General features: G+C 46.2%; 1 protein-coding gene across 10 annotated transcripts in view; it reads left to right on the top strand.

Moving 5' to 3' along the window:
* Positions 1-11340, top strand: part of SCUBE2 (signal peptide, CUB domain and EGF like domain containing 2) — a 1402698-nt gene extending 1391358 nt beyond the window's left edge. For all 10 annotated transcript variants that reach the window (XM_069623684.1, XM_069623682.1, XM_069623685.1 and 7 more), the window contains one exon: positions 8320-11340. In XM_069623684.1, coding sequence (XP_069479785.1) covers positions 8320-8472 — 153 coding nt within the window. In that variant the 3' untranslated portion in view covers positions 8473-11340. The remainder of the gene's footprint in view (positions 1-8319) is intronic.
* The last annotated feature ends 9990 nt before the right edge of the window (positions 11341-21330 follow it).

Here is a 21330-nt window from a genome sequence, read left to right as displayed (position 1 = left end):
AGGAGGTTGATGAGGTTTTGATCAACCATGATCTTGATTGCCCCATACTGGGAGAGGAGAACTTGGTACTCTGACCTCTTCGATCTGACCATCTGTCAGCCTCACTGGTTGCCTCAGCGCACAGATCTCCTGACCCAGTCGGAAGGTCGGGTACTTCACCCAAACCCAAAGTCCCTCAACCTACATGCGTGGCTCTGGAGCGAAATGAGGTATGATGACGGGGACCTCTCAGAAGGAGGTACTCAAGATGTGGTGTTGGCTGCATGCAGACAGTCTACCAGATGTCTGTACGCATGCAGGTGGAGAAGATTTGAGGCGTGGTGCAGGGAATGCAAGATCGATCCCATCTCTTGCCCCACCACTACATTGATGGAGTTCCTTCTGTCACTGGCCTCAGCAAGCCTTCAGGTTACTATAGTCAAAGGATATTTGGTGGCCTTGTCTGTGTTCGAAAGGTCCCCGGATCAAGGTTCTTTCTTAAAGATCCGCTTATGGCCCAATTCCCGAAGGCCTTGTCAATAGGTTTCCGCCAGCTCCTCTTGTTGTCCCAGGCTGGGATTTAAATCTAGTTCTGACATTCTTGATGGTGGCTCAATTTGAGCCAATGCATTCCTGTTCTTTGAGAATGTTTTATTTGAAAACAGCCTTTTTGGTTGCGATCACGTCAGCCAGGAGAGTTAGCGAGCTGCAGCCCCCGTTCCTGTGTTTTTTCTGGGAAACGGTTTCCCTTAAAGTAAGGCCTGGCTTTATTCCAAAAGTGGTTTCTGAGTTCTACCTTTCTCAGTCCATAGTTTTACCAGTCTTCAACCCTCCTTGACAACCCTCTAAGGAGGAGGAGTGGTTCCACTGCTTGGATCCCAAAGGAGCCTTGACCTTTTACGTTGCTAGGACGTCTGAGTTCTGAAAATCTGAACAGATGTTTGTGGCCCATTCATTGTCCCGCAAGGGTCTAGCTGTAACTGAGCAGACTCTCTCGTTGGATTATTCTTTGCATTGCAGAATGTTAACTGCGGACAGGGAGCTTGCTCCCGGCATCAGGGCACACTCAACAAGAGTGGTCTTGGCTTCTACGGCCTTGCAGAGGGGATTTTCCATTATGGACATCTGCCGTGCGGCCACTTGTTCGTCCTTGCACATGTTTCCCAGACACTATTGTCTGGATCTTGCCCGTGGGTCTGATGCACGTTTCGGTAGGGCAGTTCTGCAGAATATGCTGCTATACCACTTTCTGCTTGCCTCTGTGGTCCTAACTGCTTGCAGAGTCTATCAGATGAGCAATCTACAGAGAAAAGCAAGCCATTGAAGGAGAAATTACATACCGTAATGTTTGTTCTATGGATTCTTCTCCCGCAGATTGCTCATCGTCCCCCCCCCCCCCATCCAGCCCTGCTCAAAGTTCTTACAGCTTGGCACATCTGTCTAAGCAAAGGGACGCCTGGTGATAGCTCTGAGGTGAACGCTCATATCTGGCTAGTCACTTGCCTTTAAAATGAATCTTTCAACTTTTCTTTAATTCTTGGGGGTTTCACCCTTTTGGGATGTTTCCTGTTGTCAGGTTTTTTATAGGTTGGTTGGCCTTGTCCCCCATAGTTTTCCTCTGCAGCGTTTAAGCACAGGAAAAAAAGGGGGAACTGGGCTATGGAGTGTAGTGTTGTGGTATATATACAACACCGACGTCGCATCTGGAGCCGACGATCAAGCACCAAGCAAGACCGATCAGCGGCCAAGTTGAGGTCCACTACGCCCCCTGTTGAAAGGTTCCTGAGCAGCAGAGCTGGATGAGGATATCTATCAGATGAGGAATCTGTGGGAGAAGAATCCATAGAAGAACAAGTTACTTACCAACTGTAACGTTCTTATGACTGGATTTCCTCCCACGTATTCCTCATTTTAGGATATTCGTATCTCGCCAGCTTTGCTGCTTCCGGAAAAAGAATTCTTGGCAGAAGGCGCTATGCCTGAGGTCATGGCATCGATGTCCCTCGACGGGCTCCGTACCGCGTCAACGTCCCAATCAGTACAAGTAGCTCGTGCCACGCCCGTTGGCTTCAGTTCTTTTTTTTTGAGGAAATATTTGAGGAACACCCAGGCGTGCCTCATGACTGAAAACTCTTTGTGAGAGAGAAGTGTAAATAACGCAAACTGTACTGTGAGGTGGGATGGGAGGGTAGATGAGGAATACGCGGGAGGAACATCCAGTCGAAAGAACGTTACAGTTGGTAAGTAACTTGTTCTTCGAATGGATTGTGTCCTCCCACGTATTCCTCATCTTATGATAGACTCCCATAGCAGTGGACATTTTTGGAGTTGGGAATACTTATTATTTTATCATGGACGGAATGTAGTACCGCCTTAGCAAATAATCCTTCATGGGAAGAAGAGGCATCCAAGCAGTAACGCTTAATGAAGGTATGCATTGATTCCCCTGTTGCGGCTGAAGAAATATCCACTTCCGGGACACCCCTCTTCAGAGCTGCGAAAGTAGCCATACCCCTTGTGGAATGGGCTCAAAGCCCATCCGGCAGGTCCTTTCCGGCCACTCTGTACCACTCCACTATAGCCAAAATGATCCAGCGGGATATGGTCTGTTTTGTCACCGCTAATCCCAATTTATGGCCAGTATAACCCACAAATAGTTGGTCATCCTAATGCAATTTTGACATTTTTGATCCAGTCTATGAAACCTCTCGCTCTTCTTTGCCCAAATGAGAAGGAGGGTAGAACGTTGGTAGTATTATTTATTTTTTGTTGTGACAAGTGAAAGTCAGAAACTACTTTTGGTAAGAAAGAAGGTTTAACAAAGTTGTAAAAGATAGTGGACGGAGGTTTGCATGAGAGAGCCTGCAACTCACTAACCCTGCGGGCTGAGGTTTAGGTCACAAGAAGGACCGGTTTTAAAGTTAAAAGCCTCAAGAGACAGGAATGCAGAGGCTCAAAAAGTATACAAGTTAGAAACTGAAGTACAAGATTTGAAAGGAACTGGAGGGTACACGTTGGTGAGCCCTTTAAGGAATTGGATGATCAATGGAATTTTGAAGTAGGAAACCTCTTCCGAGGAGCGCTTGAAAATGGACAGCGCAGCCAAATATCCTTTAATTGTTCCAATCTGAAGCCCTAGATTGGCTAGATGCAACAGAAAAGAAAGCACCATAGGGATGCCACATTGAAAACGTCCCCATTCTTATCTCTGCACCAGTTACTGAATTTATTCCAACGACACCGGTACAGAGACTTAGTTGCTGGCCTTCTGGCCGAAAGCAAAATCTCCATTACGTCATCCGGGAGGTCCCAATCCTTATATCTCAACCTCTCAGAAACCATGCGTGAAGGTTGAATGTTTTGACCAATGGATGGAGAACTTGACCTTCCTCTTGTGAGAGAAGATCCTCTCTTTGTGGAAGACGTATTGGAGTGCAGATGGACATGTCCAGAAGGTCCGGGTACCACGTCCTCCTGGCCCAATCTGGGGCAATTAGGATCATGTGTTTCCCGAACTTTCTTAACCTGCTGATTACGTGAGGAATCATGGGGACTGGAGGAAACGCATACAGAAGTGGAAACTCCCAGTCCACCACGAACGCGTCTCCTAGAGCTGCCCTCGAAGGAAATTCCCTTGAGCAGTACTGTTCGCACTTCCGGTTGACCCTGGTTGCGAACAGATCCACCTGAGGGGTTCCCCAAAGGATGTAAATCTCTTGAAGGACTTCCTGAGCTAGTTCCCACTCGTGGGAGACTGTTCTCTGCCTGTTCAGAGCGTCCGCTGCTGTGTTCTGGTCTCCGGCTAGGTGAACTGCCGAAAGAGCGATTCCTTCTTGTATTGCCCAGAACCAGAGCTGCAATACGCCTCTGCACAGTGGAAGTGATCCTACACCTCCTCTCCTGTTGAGCTAGTACAAGGCCACTGTGTTGTCCGTCATTATCAGGACATTCTTTCCCCGTACAGAGGGCAGGAAGGCGTTCAGCGCTAGTCTGATCGCTCTGAGCTCCAAAAGGTTGATGTGTAGTATGGACTCCGATGGAGACCGACGGCTGATTGTCAGATCGTTGAGTGAGGCGTCCATCACTACACTTATCTCCGGCCATGGTTGTCAAAAAGATTCTCCTTTGAGGCGATTGTCCTTGCAAGCCCACCATAGTAGATCCTGAACCACTTTGCTCTGGACTTGCAGAAGATCTGACATACTCCCCGAGAATTGGGACCACTGAGTTCTGAGGGCCCATTGAAGGGATCTCATCCTCATTCGAGCCTCTGGCACCAGAAAAATGCAGAACGCCATGAGGCTGAGCAACCCCAGAAAATCGTAGGCCGGGAGACACGGAGCATTCTGGAATTTTGTTACCATCTGCAGAATGTGGAGAGCTCTCACCTCAGGGGGATGAGGCTTTGTCCGAGGAAGTATCCAGGACTGCTCCAATAAATTGGAGTCTTTGGAATTGTATCATATGGGACTTCTTGTAATTGAGGGAGAAGCCCAGCTTGTGTATGGAATGGCAGGTGATTGCAAGATGTTCCTGAGCTTGTTCGGGGGAACAAGCTCTTATCAACCAATCGTCCAGATAGGGGTAGATGTGAATCCCCCCCTCCTGAGATTCGCTGCCACAACCGCCATCAGCTTGGTGAAAACCCTAGGGCGGAGGTCAGCCCGAATGGCAGAACTTGAAACTGATAGTGAGAGCCGCCAACCACGAACCTCAGGTACTTTATGTGCTTGAGATGGCTTGGCACATGAAAGTAAGCATCCTGAAGGTCCAATGATACCAACCAGTCTTGGAGTTGGAGAACCTGAAGGATCTGAGAAAGAGTTACCATCTTGAACTTGTCCTTCCTGAGGAACTCGTTCAAGCTTCTTAAATCCAAGATGGGCCTCAGTCCTCCGTCCTTCTTTGGGATGAGAAAGTAAGGGGAGTACCAACCCTTGTTCCTCTCTGCTACAGGTACATGTTCTATTGCACCTTTCTCTAGCAGGGTTAAAATTTCCTGCACAAGGAGCGGATCTGGAATTTTGACAGAGTTGGCTCTCGGTGGATGGTCCTGAGGCCTTTTTAGGACAGGAAGGCCATAACCTTGAGCTACTGTTTCCAGTGCCCAAGCATCACAAGTAATGCCCCGCCAATCGTTCAGATGGTAAGAGATTCTGCCTCCCACCGGGGTCTTGTGTGCTAAGGTCTCAAAGAGATTTGGAGGCGGCTGCAGGAGCGGCTGCGGACAAATATGCCGCTGCTGAGGCTGATTTCGCACCTCTTCCTCGTCCACTACGAGGGAAATTTCTTTTACCTTTCTGTGCGGCCTGTCCTCTTCCTCTACCAAATGAGGAGTAGTATCGAAAAGAACTACCTTTCCAGGAAGATGAGCCTGAATAAGGTTTTTGAAGCTGTCGCATAGAGGCACTAAGTGACTTAGCTGCCGCCTTCGAGGTCTGCAGTTTTTCTAAGCTTTCATCAGCTTTAGTGCCGAACAGCCTTGAGCCGGAGAAAGGCATGTTGAGTAGCCTGGCCTGCACATCTGGTGCAAACCCTGACTTCCTCAACCACGCAAATCTGCGCAGTACTGTGCTTGCAGCCATGGATCTGCTGATGCTGTCAACAGTATCCAATCCAGATTGGAGACATTCCCCCATTGCCTCCTTACCATCTTTCAGAATATTCAGAAAGCCTTCCCTTTCTTCACCGTCTGGAATATGATCAGCCGCCGTCTTTGCGCAATCCCACAGGGTATGATTAAAGCTGGCCAGGGTACAGGAAACATTTGCCGATTTAAGGGCCATACTACCCGAGGAAAATACCTTGCGGGCCCAAGCCTCCACCTTTTTATCCTCTCTATCTGAGGGCTGGATGGATAATCTGACTGTCTCGTGGAGGTAGCGGCTTGTACCACTAGACTTTCTGGTGTAGGGTGTTTGCTCAGAAAATCAGGGTCACTGCCTGATGGCCTATATTTCTTAGGAAAGTCTTTATTGACTGCTGCAACAGACTCAGGAGTCTCCCAATTTGTAACCACTGTTCTTTGAAGAGCCCTATGAAAGGGAAGAACTGGGTCCTTTTGGAGGCCCTGGTCCAAGATGTTGGTCGTATCATCTTGTTCAAAGGTTGGTAAAGACCTGCCCCAAGCCATATATTCAACAACTCTGTTCATCAAGTTCCTGTACCCAGACTCTGCATGTTCTGCAGGATCAGGTTTTTGAAACTCTAACTCAGGTGACGTATCAATTCCACTGGCAGAGTGAAGGGCATCGCGCAGGTCTCTCAATCTTGACTCAGGGTCAATTAATTCCTCCGGCACATTTCTAGTACCAAATTGTACTCCAAAAGGAGAAATGTCTTCCTCTCAGACACTTTCTTCCTCAAATATCGAGGACATGGACTTAAAGTCTGATTTTAGGTAAAGGTGTATACCTTTTTTCCTGTTCAGGAATTTGTCTCGAGGGAATCGAAGGATTCTTCGAAATCGTCTATGGCGACTTTGATAAAGTAGCCGATTTCTCCTTCTGCTTTGGCGTCGAGGTAGTCGGCGTCGATGAACTCGTTGAGTGCTTCGACGATTTATGCATTTTTGCTATTTCCAGGGAATCACTCGAATCTCAAGGAGCCTTTGACGGTTTAACATCGGGTCGAGATCGTCGAGTTTCCTCCTCACTACCGGACTTGGCCTTAGTAGTTTCTGACTCTCCTGCATTGTCCAAGGGAGCGACCAGGGTCTGGCTCTTTCGAGGTTTCTTTGAGGGGGTCAGGCCGCATTCTCAGAGACCTTCATCATTTCCTTTTTGAATTCTTCCCATTTTCTTGGGGAATCCGACCTAGTCGGACATCTTAGCTATTCGGTAGATGTGTCAGACGAAGAAGAGGGAGATCTGTCTCCTTCATCTTCTTTGAAGAAGATGAACACCGATCTATTACGTGATCGGGATCTCTTCGAATGTTTGCGCCGATCTGAATCTCTCGATTCGACAGACTTTTTATGTTTTGAAGAGGCCTTTGAAGCTTCCCGCCCCACCGCCAGTTTACCTTTTCTCTCACAAAGAGCTTTCTCCGTCGTCAACTGACAGGAGCCACAGTCACCGGTCTGATGGTCCGAACCTAGGCCCCAAAGGCAAATGCGGTGGGGGTCAGTAATCGACATTTGAGAGCCACAGTCGACACATTTTTTAAACCCCGTCTTAGGAGTTGAAGGGTTAGAAGATGACATTTTCTTGAAGAAAATTCGAAGCGTGCCGTTAACACGAGAGCGAAGCAATTGGAAAAATGGAACTGAAGCCAACGGGCGCGGCACAAGCTACTTATACTGATGGTGACGTTGATGCGGTACGGAGCCCATCGAGGGACATCGACACCATGACCTTGTGCACAGCGCTCTCTGCCAAGAAAAGAAATTCCCGAAGCAGCATAGCTGGCGAGATACCAATATCATAAGATGAGGAATATGTGGGTGGATACAATCCATTCGAAAGAACATTGCGGTAAGTCATTTTTCCTTCTCTGTTTTTCCTTATTGCTTATTAGTTGTGTGCACTTTTTGTCATTTTAATTAAAGATCCTATTTGTATGGAACCTTGGTTGGACATTGTTTTATTTTGGTACTGGAATACTATTGTTTGGTTTGCTTCTGTGCCAGCTCACACACCTACTGAAGAGTATAGCCTGCCCTTTGACTGCACATAGCTATGCTAGTACCTATGGCCATTCCCACCCAATAGCTGTCCCTCCCCACCCGAAACACATCCTCTGGATCTATTTGTGCTACTCTGTGCTTTGTGAGCAGTCTTCTGAAAGGCACTTGTTTCATATAAACAGTGTGTGTTTCTTTGCATCTCTTGCTACCACTGAATTATTGTTAGTTAAAAACGGTTATGGCTCCTGCATAGGCATTAGGTAAGCATTTGCTGCGCACTGCCTTAATATGTCAGGTTTTTCACACCATTTTCCAGATGTTGCCATCTTAAGTCTTTATAGTGCCATTATGGCAGTGACAAATGATGATTACATGCCTACACACAAGCCTAAACTGTTGGTATTGCAAATGCTTGTTGAGAGTTTCTGGTGTCTTTGTGCACACCATAATACTGAGTATCATCACAATACAAACAAGAAAATATTGCCACCAAGATGATTTTACCCTTCTGCATAAGTACTGCGTTCCACCTATTTGAACTCCGACTGCCAAATCTCAATTGGACGGCAGACAGTAAAATTCTTAAGTCAATAAATATAAATGTGCTGTTGGGAAACAGGAATGCAGAACATTTTCTGCCCTTCTCCAGTTTTTTTAATGATACAATGTAACCAATTGTCTCCGATAGTAATTTGATGTCATTCCTTTTGCAGGACAAGAAACTTATAAAGGCACTGTTTGACGTCTTGGCGCATCCACAGAATTATTTCAAGTATACCGCACAGGAGTCCAGGGAGATGTTTCCCAGATCTTTTATTAGGCTCTTGCGTTCAAAGGTTTCCAGATTTTTGAGGCCTTACAAATAACTACTGCTATCATTACACTGACTCGAACAATGAGAACTCTGCAGTGCATTCTCTATCTACAGAACATTATTTCCACATCGATTGATGGCTCCGTGTTTTCTTCTAGGGCGTTGGATGCTTCTGGAAGTCATCCCTCCGGGATCAATTCTTAGACCTTTGGAAGGTGCTGTAAATACTTTTGTAAACAAAATTTTATTTTATATTTTTTTTGTTAGAAGGCCTGAGATCTTTATTTTGTGCTAAATGAGGTAGTCTTTGCTGCATCGCGTTGAGTAGTTGTCCTGGGCAATGAAGTCTAGAGCACTGGCATCTCGACCATGCTACCCACACTTGAGGAGTGGCAATGGACATAGGAAGGCACAAGATGCATGGTGAGAAGATTGGTCCTGATTCAACCATTCAAATCGGAGTTCTGAATAAGCATCGTGTTTTTCTACATATTCTCAAGCATGGACAAAGAGTTTCAAACTGAAGTAATGTTGAAAGGCTATGTAAATAAATGGTAGTTGAATTCAGACACGAGGCAGTGTGTCACTTATAAAAGACAAACTGGCACATTGCCAGCACTTTGGGTCTGCTTAGAAGGTATTTTGAAGAAAGAAAAAAATATTCACACTTGTACCACATGACAGTTGGTGCCGTGCATTTTTTTTTTAGATTTGTAAAAAATGTCTTCAATTAGACACAAGATTGGAGAAGACTTCGTGTGGCTCTATTGCCTATACTATTTGGGAAACAAATAATGCATTTTAACAGTCATTTGACCCTGTGATTTGGCAGTAACATCATGTAGTGTTTGTAGCCAAAACGTTTCCAAGCCCTTCTCTATTATGGAGATAGTAGCCATAGAGTGCGGAAGCAAAATACCTCAATTAGTAATGATGTTTTGGTTGGAATTGTAACGGTTGTCAATTTGCAGCAAATTAGTCTAATGCCGAATGTGCGAGGTCAAAAAAGGCAGGTAAGAATATTGGTGCTTTGCATGTTGAGATTGCGGTTTCAAACTCGTGTGCAAAATATTTTCAACTTTTACATGTTTTTTCTTGTTTGCTTTGTGTAATCTAAATTAATTTCTGCACCCCGCGCATTCCAGCAATTCCGGTGGATTTCAGGGTGGCTATGAATCTAGTTTGCCTCAGTAGATTTGGTAGCAGTTGTAAGACACAAGCACCACTGCAAGTGCTAATTTGTCAGTTTCAAAAAGGATTTGTGTGGCTATGTTGACAATACCTGTGCATTATGTGGTTTGTCATTCAGTGTGTTAGTCGAATCATAATTCACATGCGCCTTAACCATTCTGCTTATTTTCTTGCAATTTAGAGAGCATATCAAGGCATACGTTCGAAAATACCCTGTGCTCCTTTACTTCTAATCATTAAGTGACTCTTATGCATCTTTACAACTTACTGTAGTTCAGTAAATTGGTCTTAGAACTTTGTGCTTAGCAACTTGAGCTGAAAGTTGTCTTTATGAATGTAAAACCCTTTGATCTTTCTAGATCTAGATCTCGAACATTTCTCTTTTGAAAACGCTTTGCTCACAAGCACAAATTAGAATTCTGTTGGATGTCATACAGGTATTTTTCAGTAATCGCGTCGAACATGAACAGAAATGTTTTTTGGCATTAAGAAAAAAACAAGAATTATAATGTTTATAATGGATGTATGAAATATCATCTAGGTTCGTATCACTTAATATTCAGAAATAAAAATGCTTTGTAAAAGTAAAGGTGCAGACAGAAGGGGAAACATCATTCTAAAGCACAGTCACACGATTTATTTTTTCAGTAAGGAGACACAGTATCTATATTTAACCTAAAATCATATGTTTATGGGATGGATTATGGGGAAGTAAATTATAACAAAAGGGCCATGATCAATCCTTAAATTGGGATCCTCTGCAACACTTTCACAAAAAAAGCATGTTTTTTTTCACGGTTTATCCCCCTTTACCAACCGCCTATGGTTGATAATGATTAATCAGCTGATCACGATGCCTGCTTAAGTGCCTACAATCCAACATCTCCAGTGTAGAACTGAAAACAACTTCTTTACAGGATCTCGAACTCTGCTTTTTCGACCCCCCTTTTTGACAAATCTCTGTTCTTGTGGATGAGATTTCCAACCTTTGATCTTAAGAGGAGCAGCCTTCACATGGGCAACAGTCTCTAACTGATACAAGTGCTTTTTTACTAATGAATACAACACAATTATTTGGAATTTATTTATTATACAACGAATTTTAGAAACGTTATTTTTTATTGCACTCAGTGTGTTTAAGGGACTGATAATTAAAAATGTGTCCTCAATTGGAAACAAAATCTTTTTTTACACAAATAAATGGTTTTCATAGCAGACTATTGTTTATCAAAATACATGTATATACGATGTCTGTTACTACCTAGCTAGTTGAACAACTGTGTTTCAGTATTCAGACTAACATAAATATTTGTGGAAAAACGTTTTGCAAAATACTGCAGTGCCGTTTATCACTGTTGCATTATGTTACCGTTTTACCGTTTCTAAGACAGTGTATGATCACAATGGTTACCATGGTTCTGTGGTTCCATGTTGAAGCCACATCTCAACCAGGAATTAAAATATTCACATGCACTTCTGTATTTATTCCTAGATGACTTGTAATTCTTTTTTGTTCAGAACTCACCCAAAATATATTTGTTGTCCAAATGTGTAAGTCTTCTTTTGTTTTTGTAAAAAGAAAAGTCTTAAGTTAGATAACCAATAACCACCACAGTTGCCTCTTTAGTGGATGGACTGGACTGTATTCAAATATAGATGTATTAATTTTTTTAATGTAAATGAATACTTGTAAATAAAGTAACAGAAATAAATCCAGTTGTACATTTTGCTTAGGTAGTCCCAGTCTCTTTTGGCTTTGTGTTGTGAATGTTCCTCATTCAGACCACCACATTCCGAATCCACCACTGCCTGTTGGAACTCACTGAAACAACATAGCCTCTGCTCGTAAATATATTGGCACATTAATCCACAGTGCTTCCCCCTTCTGCAATGCTACGTCCATTGACATGATGACCCTTTAATTTCAGAATGTACCTAAAGGGTGTACCATGAACTCATGATTGGGTCTGGAGTGCCCAAGTCCAGCCTGGTAGCTCATCGGATGGATGGGCTGTGCCTGCAAAAAGGTGTCTCCTTGATCCAAGGAAGATGTGGCCAGACCATAGGTGCCTCCGGAGTGTTCACCCTGGGAAAATGTTATTCTTGCTCTTCCCCCACCCTCTCCCGCAGACCACCTGAAACTACTGAACTTGGAGGTGAGTTTGGCATCTTGTGGTGAACACAGGGAAAGTGTGGCTCGAGAGGGTGACGACGAAGAGAAGGGCTCTATTTAGGTACATTTCACCAGCATTGGAGCTATCATTGATTCACATGCTGTTTGAATATTCCCGTTGTCAGGCTGGGAATCCCTGGTAACATTAAGGCACTTTACATGCAAATTTGAAACTGTGGTCACTTTAGTGTTCCCTTCGAGTCGTTTTGGGTCATATTCTCACACAGCCAAAAGGCAGAGACTAACCCTTATCTCCACCGCTGGATGTCATCTTTAGATTGTTACAGCACGTTGAAGTGTTGGTAGTTCTCTGAAAGTTCTCTTCTTAATTCCACTATCAACCCTTTTTTCTTCGATTTTCATCGGTCTTCTGATGTTTTAGAAAGCATCCATTATGCTCTTTCCTGTTGAGGCAGCTGGGAGTGTTTTACATCCTTGGTGGTTCCCTGCTGGCTTTTTCATCCCACCATGGCTGATCCAAAGGCTAAAAAATGTTTCTTCAAGGCATGTTCCAGCTGCCACTTGAAAAATCTCTACATGTAAGACCAGCATGTAGAGTGCATCTATTGCCTGTACCCAGAACACAATGTCAACTTGTGTTCTATCTGTCATTCCTTCTTGTACAAGACCATCAGGACTAACACAGGTGGTTGATGTAATAAAGATTCAACTGAGTGGTAGGTGAAGATGAGATGTTTTATTAATCTCCTTCTGCCCCACTGACTCCTTTTCAACTTGTTCTGCTATATAACATGGAATCAGGCGGGGAACCATGATTCCATGTTCCATTGAATACACAGCACACTGAGAATGATCCACATCTCTTTTCCTTATAAATATCAGTGCATAAATGACAAAGTCCTGTCAAACTGCAGTACATAGAGAATATACAAGAACGAGAAAAGAGAAAAATTAATACTGGAGAATTAATTGTATGCACAAATGAATACACAGATAAATCCTGCAAAATGCTATAACATGTATTTAAACACAACAATCCAACAGCATATAAATATTACACTGGTGGATAAGCCTGCAGAAGGCAGCATTTCATACTGAATCAGTCAACATACTCATCAGGATAGACAGGCTTTTCTTGGTCCATTCTGGCCCTATCGGTGACCCCATTTCCATATCTCCTCGCATTACTCTGGTCATCTATGCTATTCCTGCCAACATCGTCTATGCCACCCTTTTTTGACAGAAATGACTGCTTCTGACATCTATTCACTCTACCCATATTCCAAACTCTTCCATCCGCCATCCTTACAACTCCATGCATCATTTCCAACACACTCATGGGTTTAGACCAAGAACCACCTTGCTTTTGAAATGCAATAAGTAATTTAATTCGCCCATACTCGCCCTCTACAACATCACTCTCTTTGGGCGCTTTGCGAATGTCAACCACAGCCTTGTTACAGGACTTCCTTTCTCTAATATTTTCCCTAAAATCCTACAATTTCACTTTATTCATGTTAGATGTACCATACCACGCCAGACACACCCTGGTGTTGGGGTTACTACCCCATAGAACTTCAAACAGAGATACTTCTTCCAGTCCTTGTTACCACTTATGGCACCCTGGATACTCTGATTTATTATAGGATTAAATCTTTCCACCAGCTAGTTAGTCTCGGGATGGTACACAGAACTTGTGTGATGTTCAATCCCATTCTCCTTAAAGTCTTCCATCTCACACAATACAAGCTGTACAGCATTATCGGTGTGCAAAATAGTTGGATAACCCTCCCTCTGAAAAAAGACATCCAAGAATGTTATAATATCACTGGTACTTGTTTTCTCCACAGCCCATTTTATTGCTAGCAACTCCTTCTCAATGGTGGCATAGTTTGCCTCTGATTGTTTAAAAAGTCTAGCTGCAAATGCCACTATGAACTCCTGATCCCCTTCTCTTGTGACAGAACTGTACCCAAATCCTTATTTCCAGCTTCAGTCGTCACCACATTCACCCTGGTTGCTTTATAATTACTCAGAATGGGCATCTGAGTGCCTTCTTGATTTCCTTGAACTCCAATTCACAACGGCTATCACACTCGCAATTCACTCCTTTCTTCGCTAGTTTCCTCATGTGAAGTCTTTCTTGCACATGCCGGAATACAATTTGCATCATAATCAGCCATACCCAGGAATTATAACAATTGTTCCTTTCTTTGGGACTCTCAAACCCACTTATACTGTTTACTAATTCCGCTTTGGGCTTAATCCCATGTTTGGAAACGTCATGTCCCAAATACTGCATGGATTCCTTATATAACTTGCATTTTTCTTTGCTCAGTGTCATACCAGCTGTCAGAAGGATGTATAGTACTCAAAAAAGTCTCCTGTTAATGTTCCTCCATGTTTTTCCCATACACAAGTGTATTCGAATGGATTGTGTCCTCCCACGTATTCCTCATCTTGTGATAATTCGTTATCGCTAGCTTCGGAATTTTTTTTTCCGGCAGAGGGCGCTATGCTCGAGGTCGTGGTGTCGATTGTCCCTCGACGGGCTCCGTTCTGTGTCGACGTCACTGTTGGTATAAGTAGCTAGAGCTGCGCCCGTTGGCCTCAGTTCTGTTTTTCCAATTTCTTCGCTCTTGTGAACGGTGCGCTTCGAGATTTTCTGTCAGAAAATGTCTTCATCATCGACCGCTTCTACACACAAAACTGGGTTTAAGAAGTGTATCGACTGCGGGTCGAAGATGTCTATCACCGATCCTCACTGTATCTGTATTTGGTGTCTGGGTTCGGATCATTGAACCGGCGACTGTGGCTCCTGTCAGTCGATGACAGCGAAAGCCCTGTGTGAGAGGAAAAGTAAGTTAGCAGTGGGGCGGGAGGCATCAAAGGCCACCTCGAAGGCCTCGTCTAAAAGGCATAAGAAATCATCCGATTCAAAGGAATCGGAATGTCATAAACATTCAAAGAGATCCCGATCTCAAAGTAGGTCGAGACGATCTTCTTCGTCTTCTTCTAAAAAACTAAAAAGGAGACATAGATCTCCATCGTCATCATCCGATACATCGACTGAATTGGTTCGATGTCCGACAAGATCGGATTCCCCTACAAAATGGGAGAATTTTAGAAGAAAAATTATGCAGGTCTTTGAGAATGCGGCCTCGACCCCCTCAAAGAAACCTCAGAAAAGCCAGACCCTGGTCGCTCCACGGGACGACACAGGGAAGTCGGAAACTACGACGGTAAAACCCAGTAGTACCCATAAAACTCGAGTTGACAAATCGTCGCGAGATCCTCGAGGATCGAGTGTTTCTCCGATCCCTCATAAAAAGCAGAAGTTGTCGAAGTCGAGTGCAACTTCGTCAACGCCATTGGCGCCGACCGCTTCGACAACAAAGCCTATATTATCTTCGACGCCCTTATCGAAGACTTCGTCGAGTGTGTCGAAGATTCCTTCAACCCCTTCAAAGAAAACACCAATTCCTTCCATAAAAAATCAGAAGGAAGAGAGAAGGTTTACACCTTTACCCAAGTCAGATTTTTTTAGGTCCATGTATTCAATTTTTGAAGAATCTGGCTCGGAGGATGAAGATGTCACTCAAAAGCAGCAGCTAAATCCCTTAGTGCCTCCATGCGTCAGCCTCAGAAACCCTATCCGGGCTCATTTTCCTGGAGAGGTCGCCATTTTCGATACTACTCTTCTCCAGCATTGAATCTTTCATGGATTCACATGCTTAGAATATTCCCTGTCGTCAGACTGGGAACCCTCGGTACACTTATATAGCCGTTTTTCCCTCGGACAACTTCAACACTTTTGTGTCCTATCCACGTCATTTTAGGGTTGCTCACGTATGCCCCAATAGGACGTGGCGGTATAAATGCCCCGCCCCCACGGCTCCCTTCAGATTTCAACCGTCTTCAAAAGTAGTGGGATCACCTCGCGTCATCTACTATTTTGTCAAGGTTTTTCCTGATGTCTGGAAAAGCTCTGTTCCACCCGTGCGCTACATGCGGGCTGTATGAGGGGGATGGACATATGGACTGCATATATTGTCTACACCCTCCCCACTTGGCAGACAAGTGCGATATATGTAAGGGCTTCTCCCAAAAGACTCTTAAAGACCGGTGTTGGCGATTGGTGGCCTGGTTGAGCAATGGAGCGGTTGCGTACCCGCCTTCGGAGGTAGGTTCCACGCGTAGCGTGGCCTCTGCATCAAAATCCTCAGGGGCCCCCCGCCGTTCGGCATCGGCTGAACCCCCGGTGAAGAAACCATGCCCTGCGGAGAAGGGGTCTTCAGGAAATCATTCCACAAGGGAATCTTCACTGAAGATATCATCATCATCATCATCATCATCGTCGTCGAAAAAGGAGAAAATGGAAAAGTCGAGATCCTCCTCAGGTGATCACCATAGATCATCCTCGAGTCGAGAGTCTAAGAAACACAGGTCAAGTTAAAAAAAAAAAAGGCAGAAACGCCTCAGCGAGCTGCACAGATACCACCGTCGTCGACGGCAGGACGATCGTCGACTCCCTCACTACCAATGACGCAGTTGGCTTCTTCTATTGTTATGCCCCAGGTGGTGGCTACGACGACGGCTGGCCCAACCTTAGCCTCGTCGATGGAGATCCCGCAGGAGGCCTGGCGACCGGAGGTATTCGACCCGGTTTTACCGGAATCCTTGCTGCAAAAGGAGGCGGCCTTGTCTGTGTCCTCTGTGGACGAGGAGAGTGAGAGGATAGCTGGGCCTGCAGAGCTCGGGTTACAAGGGGTTAGCAAGCTGACTCTTTCCAGCGGGATTAATGTCCCGGTTACAACCCCTCTTCTTAACCCGTAGTTTGTTCTATCTCTGGAAGTTCTATCGATGTTGCAGACCTTGTTAAAGAAATTGGACGAGAAATTGCCTCAAGTGCCGGCTCCGACCATATCGACGGTCGACAAACCTGGCCCTTCCTGTCGGCCAACTCCGACGATGTCGACGACTGTACCGGCACGTGAGGACCTCACAGGTGCACGCCCAGAGGAAGGAGAGCCGCTGGACTCAGACTCAGACAGAAGGACCTTATTGGATGTTTCGTTATCCCCCTCTAGGGATCCAACCTGGCAGTCGGAGGCAGAATTCAAAGCCCCAAGGAGCCCAGATCAGCCGTCTCCCCCGGACGACATTGGGTCATTCCATGCCATGATGAGCAAAGCGTGTGCCGAATTCAGATTGGCTCAGGAGGAAGAGAAAAAAGACTGTTTTCTATTCGACCACATGGGAAAGAGAAGGAAGTCGGTATTCTCAGTACCCATCCTGGATCATGTGTGGCAGGAGGGTTTACAGACGATGCGTCATCCTTTCTCGGAGCCTGCAATAAAAGGTAGGCTAGAGAAAAAAATGTAAGGCTCCAGAATCCACCCCCAAATATCTGTCCTCCCAACCAGCCCCAGAGTCGGTGGTGTCAGCGGCTGTGGCGAGAAAAGCAAGGTCCCAGCACAAATGCACGACTCCTCCGGAGAGCGAGGCCAGTAGACAAGATGCCTTTGGAAAGAAGGTGTTGTCGGTGAGTGCAACGACGGTGAAGGCGGCCAACTCTCTGGCTATAATGGCCAGGTATGATAGAGAGATGTGGCACCGGTTGGCACCCATACTAGAACATCTCCCAGAAGAACACAGGAAAGCGGCGATGTTACTCGGCCGAGAGGGTGGAGGGGCCTCAAATCATTCTATAAACATCGCTGTGGACCTCGCAGAATCAGGATTTAAGCAAGTCAACAACGGGGTGGTTCTACGGAGACATGCGTGGCTTAAATGCACTAACTTTAGACCTGAGGTGCAATACAAGGTGCTGATATTCCCTTTGAGGGAGACCTTCTTTTTGGCGAAAAGGTGGATGAGGCCTTAAAGGGCATGAAGGAGGACTCTGATACAGTGCATTCTTTGGGTGCCCTCCGGAGTGGAAGGAATTTTCGTTCTTTTCTCCCCTTTAGGGGAGCATCAGGGAACTCCCGATTCTCAACATCAAGGGAACGGTCTTTCAATAGACGGACGTACTCCTCACAGGGCTACAGATGGGCTTCTCAAGCTGCGAAACGACGCCGGGACTACCAGACCTCCAAGAAGAGGACGGGCTACTCGTCGTCGAGAGATAAGCAGACCAAAGACCAGCAATGACGGGCGTCAGAACGTCCTGGGAGGCAGGGTATCGCATTGTGTCGACGAATGGGAGCAAATAACCACGGATCAGTGGGTGCTGGACACTGTAAGGTTTGGGCATTCCCTGCCATTCAAAAGCAACCCTCTGCATGTCTGCTTAGCGTTTTTGGCTCAACCCCACCTGAGCGTGTTGCAACAGGAGTTGGTGCTTATGCTACAAAAAGGGGCTATAGAATTGGTTCCTGCATCACAGAAGAGTCAAGGGGTTTATTCCCGATACTTCGTAGTGAAAAAGCCAAAAGGAAAATGGCGTCCCATTCTCGACCTTCGCGACCTCAACAAAGCGTTGAAAAGCCTAAAATTCAAGATGCTCACACTTCAGGAAATGATCCGGTCTGTCCAAGAAGGGGATTTTCTGGCATCGCTGGACCTTCAAGACGCGTACTTCCACATACCAATGTGTCGACGACACAAAGTTCCTAAGGTTTGTGGTAGGACGGACTCACTACCAGTTCACAGTGCTTCCTTTTGGACTAAAATCCTCTCCCAGGACGTTCACGAAATGTTTAGCTCCAGTTGCAGCATGGTTGAGAAAGAAAGGCCATCACGTGTACCCGTATCTCGACGACTGGTTGGTAAAGGGATCCTCCCCTATGGCAACTCAAACAAGTTTGCAAGCCACCATGCAACTTTTACGACGGCTGGGATTTGCAGTAAACTTCGGGAAGTCTTCATTGACTCCGTCGAGAAGCTTAGTGTTCTTGGGTGCGCAATTCGAAACCCTGTCGGGGTCGGTGAGGCCATCCGTCGACAGAATCTACAGACTCAAGCAGTCAGCAAGTCAGTGGAGGATCAATACCAGAGTATCAGTGAGGAAATATATGTCGATACTGGGCGCTGTGGCGTCGTGCATTCCTTTGGTGAACAACTGCCGCCTTTTCATGAGGCCAATTCAGGAGTTCCTGGCAGACCGGTGGACCCAGACCCAAGGACTCTGGTCGGACAAACTGGTAGTCGACGACGACGAGCACCTTCAAGCTCTTCGATGGTGGCAGAGCTTTCAGAACCTATCCATGGGGGTACCCCTGCAGGAACCGGAATTTCGCATGACCATAGTGACGGACGCGTGGCTGACGGGCTGGGGAGCAAATATGGGCACTCTCCAGACTCAATGTTACGCTCACCTGGACCCCACAGGGGTGTCGATCGGACCCAGACAGCTGCGGTCTCCTTCAACGTGATGCGTAGTGCAGAGATGACGGTCTGGACTGGCCCGCCTAGTCTTGTCTGCTGGACCCAAAGAAGTATTTTCCTGCAAGTGGAGACAGGGATTAACCACGTGTGGGTTTTAGTGATGGCCTGCCAACTGTTCTCGCTCTCCCCCACTAATCACCTCCGATATCCCCTTAGTAACCTCACCTTATGTTCGTAAAAGATGAGCTCTCCATCCTGCGTGTCTTGCAGGGGCGCGTAGATACCAGTTACTTCACTGGTTTGAAGGCGTTGGGAGAGTTCCGGTAAGTATTGACTCTGAAGTCCCTGGCGGGATTGGTAAGTATCAAGTTCAAAGAGTTCAATGTGCCCGATGTTCACTCTTGTCCCCTTCCTTCCTTAAGTTACAACTGAGTTCGTGAGAAGAAGGTCTCGTAGCTGCTGCTGGCGTTCAGGTAAGAGTCTGTGTTACCCAACGCTGTCCGGTAACTATTGCATGCGTTAACGTGTTCTTTTTCTCCCTCTTTACAGATGCGGCATATGAAAATGTGGAGAGTTATGGAATAATCCCGCCGGTGGTAAGTCTATGGTGGTAAGAGGTTGTATTTGTTGATTCCCTTGGCTCACCTTGTTCTTTCTTGTGTCCGCTAGGTGCCGGATTACGGCGAAGAAATGATGGAGACAGTGCCAGATCGAAAGATGCTGTGAGAACTGGTGAGTATGGCACCGTGCTGGAGCTGGCGAAGCGACGCGTGCAGGACTGATGTACTTTCCAGGTCCGGAGATGAAATGGTTCCGGAATTAGGTGAGGAATTTGAAATAATTTCTTTTTCTAACCTTGTCCTTTTCTTCTAATTTATTCTAGGAGCTCCGGATGCGAGGCGGGCGTGGCAGAAGACTGGATGCTGGCTGCAGGCACACGGGCGTGGCAGAAGACTGGATGCTGGCTGCAGGCACGGTGAGCGTCACGCTGCTGGATGCAGAATAACGCGAAGCCTGTGCTGCTGTTCGGGTGTGGTTTAAATAGCCTCCAAAGTAGTTCCAGGTAAGAAGTTCCCTAGAGCCACGCCCGAGTAAAAAATAGTCCCTGTAACAAAATAGTCCCATGTAGGCTTGGACTCTTTTGCAGCATGGTCTGCATCAGGTAAGTAAAGTCTATGAGCCTGGCGCCTATGGCGCCAGGACTGATTTCTATGATGAGCCTGGCGCCTAAGGCGCCAGGACTGACCCCAGACAGGCCCTAGCCGGGGCTGCTGAGGTTTAAACAAATGTCTGGATGCCTGCTCCCGGAGCTGAGGGCCTTGGTCCTGATGCCCGGGGGTTGGCATCATGACACGCAAGGTTGATGGTCTCCGAGGGAGTCGCTCCTACACATCAACGTTCTGGAGTTGAGGGCAGAAGATCTTTCCTACCACAAATAAAGGGCTCGGTAGTGAGAATACTGACAGACAACACGACAGCAATGTTTTACTTGAGAAAACAAGGAGGTACGTGGTCCAGAACCCTTTCCAACGATGCTCAGAAAGTATGGCAATGGGCGCTGAAGCACGATATAACCATCGTAGCTCATCATCTCCCTGGAGTAAGGAACGAGCAAGCGGACTTCCTCAGCAGGAAAATTGACCAAATACACAAATGGGAGATAGACAGTCTTCAGTTATCGAAGATCTTCGAGAAGTGGGGGCAACCTCCTCTGGATCTCTTTTCAACAAAGGAAGTGCGAACTGTATGCCAGCAGGTGGCCACAGAGGGGCTCGCTGGGGGAGGCGTTCTCCTTCCCGTGGACGGACAAGTTTCTCTAAGCCTTTCTCCCATGTCCTCTCATACCGAGAACCCTGCAATGGATTCGCAGATACAGGTGTCGAGTCATCCTAGTTGCTCCGTATTGGCCGAGGCAGGCGTGGATTCCGACCTGCTTCAACTGTCAATAGAGCAGCCGATAACATTTCAGAAAGCCCCGAACCTCCTGTCCCGGGACAAAGGGACAGTGTGGCATCACGACCCGGACAGTCTCAATCTCAGAGCTTGGCTCCTGACTTTTCAGAGTTTGGTACCCTGAGTATTTCGTCGGATTGTCGGAGAATCCTGCAGGCCGCATGGGCCCCTTCCACGAACACGTCATATGCATGCAAGTGGAGGAGATTCTGTGGGTGGTGTCAAAGCCAGCCGGGATTGCACCCCTTGAATATAGCTCCGCAACAACTTCTACCATATCTGCTGCATTTGGCGGAGAGC

Source organism: Ambystoma mexicanum, chromosome 11 (assembly GCF_040938575.1).
Source record: "Ambystoma mexicanum isolate Mex_15411 chromosome 11, UKY_AmexF1_1, whole genome shotgun sequence".
Lineage (NCBI taxonomy): Eukaryota > Metazoa > Chordata > Amphibia > Caudata > Ambystomatidae > Ambystoma > Ambystoma mexicanum.
This window is presented reverse-complemented; position numbering and strand designations above follow the sequence as displayed.